The 10,731-nt window shown below is 51.7% G+C and overlaps 3 protein-coding genes across 3 annotated transcripts; 2 read left to right on the top strand and 1 right to left on the bottom strand.

The window, feature by feature from the left end:
* Positions 1-2,166: 2,166 nt before the first annotated feature.
* A1O9_01574 (uncharacterized protein) lies at positions 2,167-4,092 on the top strand (the record flags this gene model as incomplete). The annotated part of the gene is made up of 3 exons (XM_013410732.1): positions 2,167-2,550; positions 2,599-3,127; positions 3,176-4,092. 3 exons carry the CDS (start codon positions 2,167-2,169, stop codon positions 4,090-4,092), a joined length of 1,830 nt encoding a protein of 609 aa, XP_013266186.1.
* A 1,338-nt stretch (positions 4,093-5,430) lies between these two features.
* Positions 5,431-6,136, top strand: A1O9_01573 (histone H2A.Z; the record flags this gene model as incomplete). The annotated part of the gene is made up of 3 exons (XM_013410731.1): positions 5,431-5,532; positions 5,761-5,830; positions 5,889-6,136. The coding sequence occupies 3 exons, from the start codon at positions 5,431-5,433 to the stop codon at positions 6,134-6,136; spliced, it is 420 nt and encodes a 139-aa protein (XP_013266185.1).
* Positions 6,137-9,519: 3,383 nt separating this feature from the next.
* On the bottom strand, positions 9,520-10,634 carry A1O9_01572 (uncharacterized protein; the record flags this gene model as incomplete). Its single annotated transcript, XM_013410730.1, has 3 exons — positions 9,520-9,797; positions 9,867-10,482; positions 10,557-10,634. 3 exons carry the CDS (start codon positions 10,632-10,634, stop codon positions 9,520-9,522), a joined length of 972 nt encoding a protein of 323 aa, XP_013266184.1.
* Positions 10,635-10,731: the final 97 nt, after the last annotated feature.

Here is a 10,731-nt window from a genome sequence, read left to right as displayed (position 1 = left end):
AGACACGCCCATTCTGCATGGCATGCATGCATTCGTAATTGTGAGCCTTCGTGGCAAGGATCCACCGTTCGTGGGCACTTCTACCAGAAGCCCAGAACTATCGGGACAGGCACGGGTACTACGTCTACAAGGTATACGTCAGGCCTCCGGAGTAGGTACCTATTGGAAAGGGAATGGATGTCCTGCAGAGTGAGGCGGAACATGGGCCCCAGGCTCCAGGGTCTGAGCCTCTCTATTTGAGGGGTTAGCGCACAGAGAGACGACAACGGTCCACCAGAGAAAGTACGCCAGAGGAGGGAAGCAGTACGGAGTGCTCGGTAGGAATGCAGACAGCGCGTTTGTTCCTGACAGCTGAGAGTTTATTGGCGACTTTAATAAGGGGAATAAGATAGGAGGTGGGAGGTGGGAGCAAGGCTCCGGCACGGTGGAACTGGGCAAAGAACAAGCATCAGAAGTCAGGGAAGTTCTATGGAGCTGATAGTGAAACCGAGATTTCCTGGACCAAAATGCACAGCGTCAGGTGTGGATGAGGTGGAAAGACAATCAGCAACTACAACAGGGGTCCGAAGTGTAAGATGGACAAGTTTGATTGCCTTCGGATGTGAAGGAGGGTGAATATACCGTGGGCGGTTGGTGAAGATGCAGGGTATCGAAGGACTAGTGGGACTCGGTAGGAGGAGCATTGGAATGAATTCTCCGGCAGCGTCAGGGTAGTTTGGTGAGGACAGTACGGAGTACTCGTTAGCAGTGACATGGTTGATTCATCATTGTTTATTTGGTTGGTTGGTAGGCGTATTGGTTGAAGACTCGTTCCAGGAGAGTCGATGACGAGGATTATGGAGAAGAGGAGACCGACGAGACTTGTAGGGGTCCATCCAGGCTTGTTGTACTCGCACTCGTAGTTGCTACGAGCACTCACTCATACCTACTGCTGGAGGTACGGAGTAGCACTGGAAGTCAACCAGCACGGAGCACGAGCACACCGTAATTCTTGCAATTCTTGCGTGCTCCCCCCTAACAGAATAGGGAGCTACGAGGTCCCAAGCCCGGGTAACCACCATACTTCCTCATAAGGTGCACTAACTCGGCAACCAGACAGGGATGCCCACAGAGGCCGCCCTCCCCTAGCAGCCCCCCCAACCCTCACACTGCGGGTAGCCTGTCGTTGAGCTGGTGGTCCCTGTGGCCCGGGTACCAGTTGGCCCCTCTTGGTCTGGACTAGTTAAGACTAGGACTAAAGGGCCACTAGGCCGGGAGCCGCCAGTGGCAGTCAAATCACCTAAGATCACCTAAGATCCCCTAAAGTCACCCTTTGGTCGCTCGCTCTTTTGCTGCTCCTCCGTTAGTCTCCTTCTAGATTCTCCCTAATTTCTTTGTTCCCCAAACACCATCGCATTTGGCGTCTCCGTTGTGTCGGCTTGTCTTCCAAGGTTGTCCTGCACTCAGTAGTACGGAGTAGTTCGCTCACAGTCACCCTCGCCCTCACGCTCGCACCTGCACCTTCTGCTGCTGCGCTTCACTTGACCGTCCTTCTCCATCCTCCATCCTCCATCCTCCGTTTCCCTCCAGGAGAAAAAAAAACAACCACACTCACGTCCATCTCTCTCATTCTTGACTTGAATCGCCCGCACACCTTTGACATCTTGGTTCACCTCCGATCGGCCCTCTGCCTTCGTTTGTCCTTAATATGCCTTTGACCCTCAGCTAGACGCTTCTTGTCCACCATTTTTTTTCTTCCGAAGGGGAAGGCACAATTTGGCAGCCACGGCACCCGGGTCCCCGAGTCACAGTCACGATCGACACAACCACCACAGCAGTCCATACTCTCGATTTGCACGTTCCATCCACTTACCAGTACCGCTCTCATCGGAGATCTGTCCTCCACGGCCTTGATTTCATCCACATATCTCCAGAGTCACGCTTTCACGACCCCAGATACCCCTGCTGTCTCGTCTTTTTGCGACCGCTACTCCTGATAATTCGACAGCTGACGGCTCGCCGCCCATCGAGACCGTATCATCCAAAGCCCTTCGGGATCGATAGGAGCCTTTCACAATCAGACACACACACCACTACTGTGATTACCACAATCGCCAAAGTCATTATTTGGTAGCTATCGACCATCACGCCAAGTTGATCCTCCAATCTCGACAACCGCGTTCCGATATGGCCACATTCTCAAATACCTCCGAGGCATTCTACGATGATGTCTCTGGAAACTCTCCAAGAGCCTTTCGGAATCCTCAGATGAATCGGCCCATTGGTCGTAATGATGGCTATGGAAGTATGCATAACCCCATGTACGGGGGCGAGGGTTCACTGCCCACCATGCGCTTTGATAACATGAGAGATGGTTTCAATGGACAAATGCAGAATCCTCCACCCGGAAATATCCACTTTCCTTATGACGCTGGCGCAGCGCAAACTTGGAGTTCTAGTGGTGGTTCGCTGCAGTCATTTGGAAATGGTCTCAATGGTATGCCTCAGAACCCAAACTTCGGTCCCTCGAGAAGTGTCAAACCGAGTCGCGGCCGAGCTGGCATCTCAAATGTAAGTACACCGTTGAAATGTTTCAAGATACACCACTGACCGCGCCAGCTCTGGTTCGATCAATCTTCCCAATTCCAACAGCAACAGCCCCAGCATCCTTCCTTGCTTTCCCAACGATCAGGTCCTCAAGGCCGCAACGAACATCAGGATGATGATGACGAGCTGATTCCCACCGCCATTGTGATCAAGAATATCCCATTTGCCGTCAAAAAGGAGCAGCTTGTTCAATTGATGGTCGATATGAATTTGCCACTGCCGTACGCCTTCAACTACCACTTCGACAATGGTGTCTTCCGAGGACTTGCCTTCGCAAATTTCACATCGCCACAGGAAACAGAACAAGTCATTCAGGCCCTCAACCACATGGATCTTAGTGGTCGCAAGTTGAGGGTCGAGTACAAGAAGATGCTTCCTCTGGCCGAACGCGAACGAATTGAACGCGAGAAGCGAGAGCGTCGTGGCCAACTGGAAGAGCAACATCGTCCCGTACCACAGTCTCAACTTCACAATCAAGTCTCAATGTCGTCCTTGTCGAGAAACACGCCCTCTCCATTGTCACATCGGAGCTCCAAACCCGGTAAGTGGCTCAACAACACCGATCCCCATCTTGAGCTAATCGATCAAGACATCGACATGAATGACGCGAAGACTCTGGAATTCTATACCAACATGACTTTGTTCAAACAAGACCCAAGTCGGGAAGTCTTGATTTTCCCCACAACCTTGGAGCCACATCACCGTCGCGTGGTCCACACCTTGGCCCATCATATGGGATTGATGCATACTTCGCGAGGCAGCGGTGAACAACGGCAAGTCCACATCCACCGCCCAGCTCCAGGCACCAACGTAAGTCCACCAACTATTCCCGGGGCCTTTGGATCGGGCGAGGGTCTTCGTCAAACGTTGGCCCGTTCTTCCACCGCCGACTTTAGCGAGGGACGACAATATGAATCGCCTGCTTTCAATACTCTGCGTGGGCAATCTTCGGTCGGACTCCTTGATGTCCTAGATACCAATGCATTTGGCAGAACGGCTGATAGCAATTTACGCAATGCCAAATCCTTTGCAGATCTTCGGTCCTGGAGCCCTTCGCCAGTGCCATCATCGGCGAGCTTCCCGGCCGCGCTGCAAACCAACGGCGCCCGTCTGCAAGCCTTGAATGACACTGCTGGTTCAAACACCCCTACATTGACCCCCACCGCCGGCCCGACCGCGCCAGGTGCCAATCGGGATGAACCATTTCTGATTTCTGGCTTCTCCAACCTATCTATGGGCAACAGCAACGCCAGTCAAACCAGCCCTCGACGCCAACGAAGCTTCTTTGGGAACGAAGCCGAATGGAACAACGGCCAGGCTTTTCAAGCGACCGCTCCTATTGGTAGCAAGAGAACCGTCAGCATGGGACCTGAGGCCAGCAATCCCAACAACAATCCAGTCCGTCAATCCCGTGGCCCTGGTGCCAACAATGCAATGGGATTTCGCCGCCAGAATGGCCGTGGCAGCGACGAATTGAGAGCGGCCACCGCCGCGATCGCCGAATGAAACAGATTCCCACCATATACCCCCTTTGATGACGCTCATGCAGAGCAATGACGAGTCAATGATCCACGAATGACACGACGAACCCTCTCGACTGAAAAAGTTAGACGCATAGGGCAGTCACATGACTGCATGATTGGACTACAGAAAAAGATTGTTGTAACGAATGACAGGGCTTACGGGTGCGGCATACAGCATGTTTGTTTTGCACTTTTCTCACGAATGACATCCCGCGAAGAAAGAAAGATTGATTCTGGATTGTACACTTTAATCTCCGCCGTCTGTGGGGAAGGGGTGGTGCATTACAAGGCGTTCGTACCCGAGTTCTCCCAGATGGAAAGAAGATTAGTCGAATGTGTTTGTTTTTTGCTGGTCTGCATTTTCTGTGAAGGAGCTAGTCTCCCATTTTGAATTATCTGAGAGAATGCTTTTCATGTATTAGGTACTCGTACACTCGTTCTAATCGGTTTGCAGTGACCCCGGATGGGACTGCGCTTAATATCCCAGGTTGGTCACAGGAGACGGAGAAACGGAGACCTCCAGCAGATATCGTACTAGGTAAATTCAATTGCGGTTTGTTTGAAATCCATGAACGGCCCTGTGCCACGGCGTTACTGGGTGGCATTCACCCAGTATTGCAGTGGTTGTCGGATTACATAATAAAGTGCCAAGTCTTTGCACCTATCGACGTCCTGCTGTTCTCAATTCCCCTTTAACTTGACGACCATCATGGGCATACGAAAGAAACCCACCATCGAGAACTGCAAGCTACCAGTTGCGTGGACTCTGTGTGCCTGTACATTGCTGCAGCCATGTGGCTGACGTTCTCTGTGGTCATAATGGACACTTCAGCCGCTGTGTCATTAAGAGACATCCGACGAGAGGGGCACTGACTCTCGTTGCGTGGAGCTCTGATAGCACAGTCTTTCAGGCTCTTCACCGTCCCAACGTAAGTTTTGACTGCCACTAACGAATCTTCTCGACGTCCAGGATGCCGCTACCAAACAAACACCTTCGGCAACAGGCGCCAGCGGGCCGTAACCAGTGTCGTGTGCTGCACTGCCCGTGCTTCATTGTTGTTCATGTCTCGACAACGCCAAGACCCGCCATGCACGCCAACCCCCAAAACAGCTTAGCGGCGGACTGATTGTTTTTCCTTCCAGCCATTCCGTCGAAACACAAGTTCACCCTGCGCTTCTTTTCCACCCACCTTGCAACTTGTGAACCACCCACATCAACACCCGACGCGTTGGTTCTTCAATCTTTCCATCCCAACTTACTCCCACCGTCGCCAACCCCGACCCGAATCTCCGCTACACTTACAGAACCACTTCTACTACAATGGCAGGAGGCAAAGGCAAGAGTATCGGTGGAAAAGCCACTGGCGCGAAGGACTCCTCAACTAAGACTCAGAAGTCGCACAGTGCGAAGGCTGGTTTGCAGGTGAGCTTGCCACCCGCATCAATCCGGCTGTTTGGGCCATATTTCTCTATCACTGCATCGCCATCACCGGAAGATCCATGCGCAGCTTGACGCGTTTTATGTCAATCAACATGATGAAGCGCAGCTTTTTGCGCGCATGCCACTTTCCAGCGAAACGATGCGCCCTCCCGACTCAACTCCTCAACAAAGTTTCGAGTCCTGATCAGCTGATGCTGTTTTTCTTTCTAGTTCCCCTGCGGTCGGGTCAAGCGATTCCTCAAGAACAATACTCAGAACAAGATGCGTGTCGGTGCAAAGGGTTAGTCCATTCAAGGCCATGCTATTAGGATGGAAAGACTGATCCCTTGCTTCTACAGCTGCCGTATACGTCACCGCTGTCCTCGAATATCTGACAGCTGAAGTCCTGGAACTCGCTGGCAACGCCGCCAAGGATCTCAAGGTCAAACGTATTACTCCCCGACATCTGCAGTTGGCCATTCGCGGTGATGAGGAACTGGACACCTTGATCAGAGCCACCATCGCATTCGGAGGTGTCCTGCCCCACATCAACAGAGCATTGTTGTTGAAGGTCGAGCAGAAGAAGAAGAACAAGGTGGACGCGTGAATTCCCTGAATCTAGGCAACATCAGCATCAGCAAGCAAGGTTTCGCTGACCAAAACCTCTGGGACTCGGCGTCAGTGGGCATCTTGTGGCGGATTGAGTTGTGGCGTTGAGGGCTCGGAGGGCATCGAGATGAGTGTACGATGAAGAATCATTGCTTGTTTCTCCTATGCTATAACAATCAGAGAACTATGGGATCACAGGAGGTTAATATTGCGATTACGCCTTTTCATCTGTGCCAAACCGGCTTCTTTCGGCATTTCTAGCTTGAGTCGGGCTATTATTCCAGCTCACGTTGGACTACCACGACTTCCACAATCCCTCCTTTCTCCATGTGCCGTTCCAAATTCGGTGTCCTCTTGTCAAGTTGAATTTCTGATCCCTGTCCTAGTGATTCTAGCCTGGGGACAATGCCTATTTCTACGCAACAATAGTCCTGGCTGTGCACTCTTCCCAGATCCAACGTCCTACTCAAACCAACCACGTCATTATCAAAATCGGGCCGCATTAGGCCACAGCCGCCCCTTTCAGTCGTGTCACTTTCAAGTTCTCCTTCGTGTTGCCTGCCTCCTGTCTCCTACCTCCTTCTCTCGCCTGCTTCCGGACTACCCACGTGAGTAATAGTCGCTCCTTCTCCACACGTGGTCGGCTGCTGTGTTCTGTCGGTCCTGCCATTGTTTGCCAACACGTGATACATCATCAGCCGAAATCAAATCCAATGACATCCTCGTTCTTACAAACCCAGCTGTTTACCATCGTGTCTTCCATCCATTCTTCCTCCTTCGTGAGGCGTTTGCATTTTCGGCGACGCTGAGACGGCATGTCACAGACCAGGAACCTTCATATGCTGGTGCCATCATGGCTAACTGCACAGTGCTCCCACACATGCCCTGATCTGGTTTCATTCTGTTCAACCTGGTCCTCCTATCGCTTTCGAACGCCTTCGGAATCTGTTGCTCAAAAGATGCCTTGAGCAAGCAAACAACAATCCACACAATTTTACTCACGCGGCACAAAGGACCTTGATACACTCAATTACCCAACCAGCTGACTTTTAGCAAAACATTTCTTGCCTCTGTCCATTAGTTTCGATAGGCAGCTCGAAATCTGAGCCACCCGACTTTTGCCTCACTTCTCTGCTCCCACTCCTGCGAGTCACCAAAGGATGGCCACATTTCTCAAGCCACCACACAGATGATCTCACAATTATGTGCTGGGATCCTTGATTTTTTTCTTGCCAGCATTCATCCAACATCGATGAATGGAGCACCTGTTCTAAACGGGGCCTGTACGATCTGGCGAAGCCTGCAAAGGGGCATTATATTGGACCACGAATACGCGGATGTGGGCGGGAGACTTGTTCGTATCTCATTCTGGCTCAATGGCGCCATATGTTCGAATATATGAACAAGGGGACACCCCGTTGTTCTTTCCCCATGACCCATCTCCGATCGACATACATCTCTCCAATCATGTACTTAGCCCTCAAATCTCCTTCTTCATTGACCTTCTGACGGCCACGCGTTTTCACAGTCATCACATTACTACATATCTCAGATCCAGTACAATTTATCTTTTACAATTTATCCTTTACAAGAGTCGATCACGACATTGAGCTGTCAAGCATCTCGCGAGCTTCGGCTGTACTCTACAGAAGACGAGACACAAAGAAGTGAGTTCGAAGGTGGTTCTTTCTTCCTCCACCCCATGTACAGCAACGTGGTACATACAAGTACCGAAACAATTGTCCGCCATAACAGATTGCTCGTTTGTGTTCACCATTCTATCATCTCCAGCAGTGTGCAGCAATTATGAAAGTACCCCAGCCAGCCGATATTGCAAACTAACAAAATGCTATCACAATGACAGGAAATCAATACACGTTTGCTTGAACGATGCCACCTCGACCGACCGTCCTGGACGAGGATGGCTTTCTCTACTTTTCCGATGGGGAAGAACGGGGACGAGGTAGATATTGCCCCAGCCCGCATTTGAGATCCACAAGCTCAACTGGAGGCGGATCAATAGACCGTGACTTCACCTGGTCGGGAGGCAGCAGGTAAGAGTCAGTAACCTTATTTCTTGGCCCGGTGTTGCGATATCTCGGGTCCGTTTTGCTGACTACAACACCGTCCTTGAAGAAGCCGCAGCTCTAGTTTTGATCGCATCACCCGAGATACGTTGCTGTCAGGCGCTCGAAGGAATGGTCTGCACATTGCTGAGCCCTCAACTGATGGAGACAAAAGAAACAGTAATCCTGAGCGTCAACTCATCCCAGGCTTTGACCGCATAAATCTTGACAGAGGACGGGGTCTCATCCGCTATGATGGCAGCTCACCACGTCCAAGCTCTAAGGAAATCAGTGACCAAGGGAAAGAACTTCAATATTGGAATAACAAGAAAAGAGATCTTGGGAACACCTATGACGTGAGGGAGCGAAGAAACTGGACCTTGCGATTCGGAGACCAATCTTTCACGTTTTCGGATTCCTCGAGGTCTCGGTCCAGATCTCGCTCGCGCCGGGCATCATTCGTATCAAAAGATGCATATACGTATAACAATTTCTCAAAAAGTACATTCAACTTGAGCAACAGCGGAGGCATCTGGTACAAGACAGATAGACACCGAAGACATCAAGGTCACAGATCACGGTCACGGTCGAGGTCACGGTCGAGGTCACGGTCGAGGTCAAGGTCGAGGTCAAGGTCGAGGTCAAGGTCGAGATCGAGAGAAAGGCACAGGCACAGGCACGGCCATAGTCATAGCCATAGCCATAGCCATCGTCATCGTCATCGTCATCGACATGGGCACAGGGCTGTGCATTTCATGATTAACTAAAGAATCAGATTTCCTTGGGATCGCGGACACGCACAAACTTCCGGACCAAATTGACAATGGCGGATGACTCGTGGCGTGCCAGGTATTAAAGCTGGGCAATTGTGAGTGAAAGAAGTGTAGCTCTCGTTAGTCAGGAGGACTCATAGGGCAAAGAAAGATTATTCATGGTCATTGACTGTTACCAAGATTTCGGGGTTTTCGGATGACACTCTCGCTATCGCATCTCGTCTCGAATTAGAAACTGGGCTTTGTGCTTGTGTCATCACTGGCCAGCTTGTGATACCACGGCAGTACCACTTACCTGTGCGTATGCATGCATAGGTGAGGGCATGGGATATGAGATAGTCGCGGCATCATCCACGCCATCACTTACCAGCTCTTTCGCTAAGTTGCTTCATAAAGTTAAATATTCGCGAATCGACAGACAGGTCACGGAGTGACTGGATGAACGACCATTTATTCATCCATTCATGCATCTATCCATCCGTCCATCCGTCCATTCACTTGTGTGTCTGGGTTCGAAGAACCGGTCTGGCCGCAATCGAGGATCAAATCGTCTTCCGGGCCTTTTTAGACCTTCTCGCGCTGTCGCCGTAACCACGCCGACCGCGATCGTGGCTGAGTCCGTCCTGTCCGCGCTGTTGTTTTCTTCCACCGCCACCCAGACCCGCCATACGATCGTGTTTCTGCTCCATGGCGCGCCTGACTCTGCGCATTTCCTCGTCAGAGTTCTCGGCGCCGGCGGCTGCGGCTGCGGCATGTTTCTTGTCTCGACCGGGCTGCTGCTGCTTCTTGCTCTTATTTTTCTGTGGGGTACCGTATTGTCCTCTGTTGCTCTTGCTGTTGTCATCGTCGGCTGAAAATGGCATACTGTCGGAGTTGGAGTCGGAAGCACGGTCAGAATCTGAGTCCGAGGCAGAAGAGTGTGACGCAGAGCTGAGATCTTCGTCGTCGTCATCATCGTCGCCGGCCTCGCCGTTCGTACTCTTACGCTTGTCCCCCGTCTTGTTTTTGCGCTTGAATGAGCCGTATGTCTGCCGGCCTGCCAATTGGTCATACCAAATATCCTCCTCCTCCTCCTCCTCCTCCTCTTTATATTGTGAGGTTTCAGCGTCGTTTTCGTCGTCGACTTCACCGAGTCCCGGGATCGCCGACTCATTGCCGCCGATGGTGCGGTGATTATTGCTTCGGATGTTCTTCAAATGTGGCTTGTTTGGGGCCGCCGCCGCAGGGAGCTTCAAATCCAAGACCCATTCCGTATCTGCGCCTTCACCGCGGAAGAACGTGCTTGTTCCTCCTCTTCTCAGAATATCGTGTAATGCATTAGAGGATTGTTGCATCGGGCGGTTTTCTGCTGCATATGGTGTTCCTCCTGGGGTGGAGGATACCGAGCGGGAGGGCGACGTACCGGCGTCATGGGTCTTTCGGCGTTTGGATGCTGGTTCGGTAGACGGTGTTTGCGGGCCTCCTCGTTGGTTTGGTGGTGTAGACGCTGTTGCGCGTTGCATGAACTGCGTTCAACGGGTAAGTTATGGGCTATGGTCTGCATGACACCAACGTAGTCCTCCGGGGAGGTAAGGCAAACCTTCATGTTCATTAGCCGCGAAGACATCTGTTTCGACGACTGTGGCTGCGTATTCGGTGTTCTGAGAGCCCCCTCCATGTCGAAGTTGGGTATTGGGCTTGTCGCGCGGAAGATCGGGTGCGGTCAGTCTGGCTCTGGCCAGCGAGTAGTCCAAGGCGAAGCCTGCAAGGTCGTT

Source organism: Exophiala aquamarina (genome assembly GCF_000709125.1).
Source record: "Exophiala aquamarina CBS 119918 chromosome Unknown aczIA-supercont1.1, whole genome shotgun sequence".
Taxonomy (NCBI): Eukaryota; Fungi; Ascomycota; class Eurotiomycetes; order Chaetothyriales; family Herpotrichiellaceae; genus Exophiala; species Exophiala aquamarina.
The sequence above is the reverse complement of the archived record's forward strand: the minus strand, read 5'-3'. Positions and strand labels throughout refer to the sequence as shown.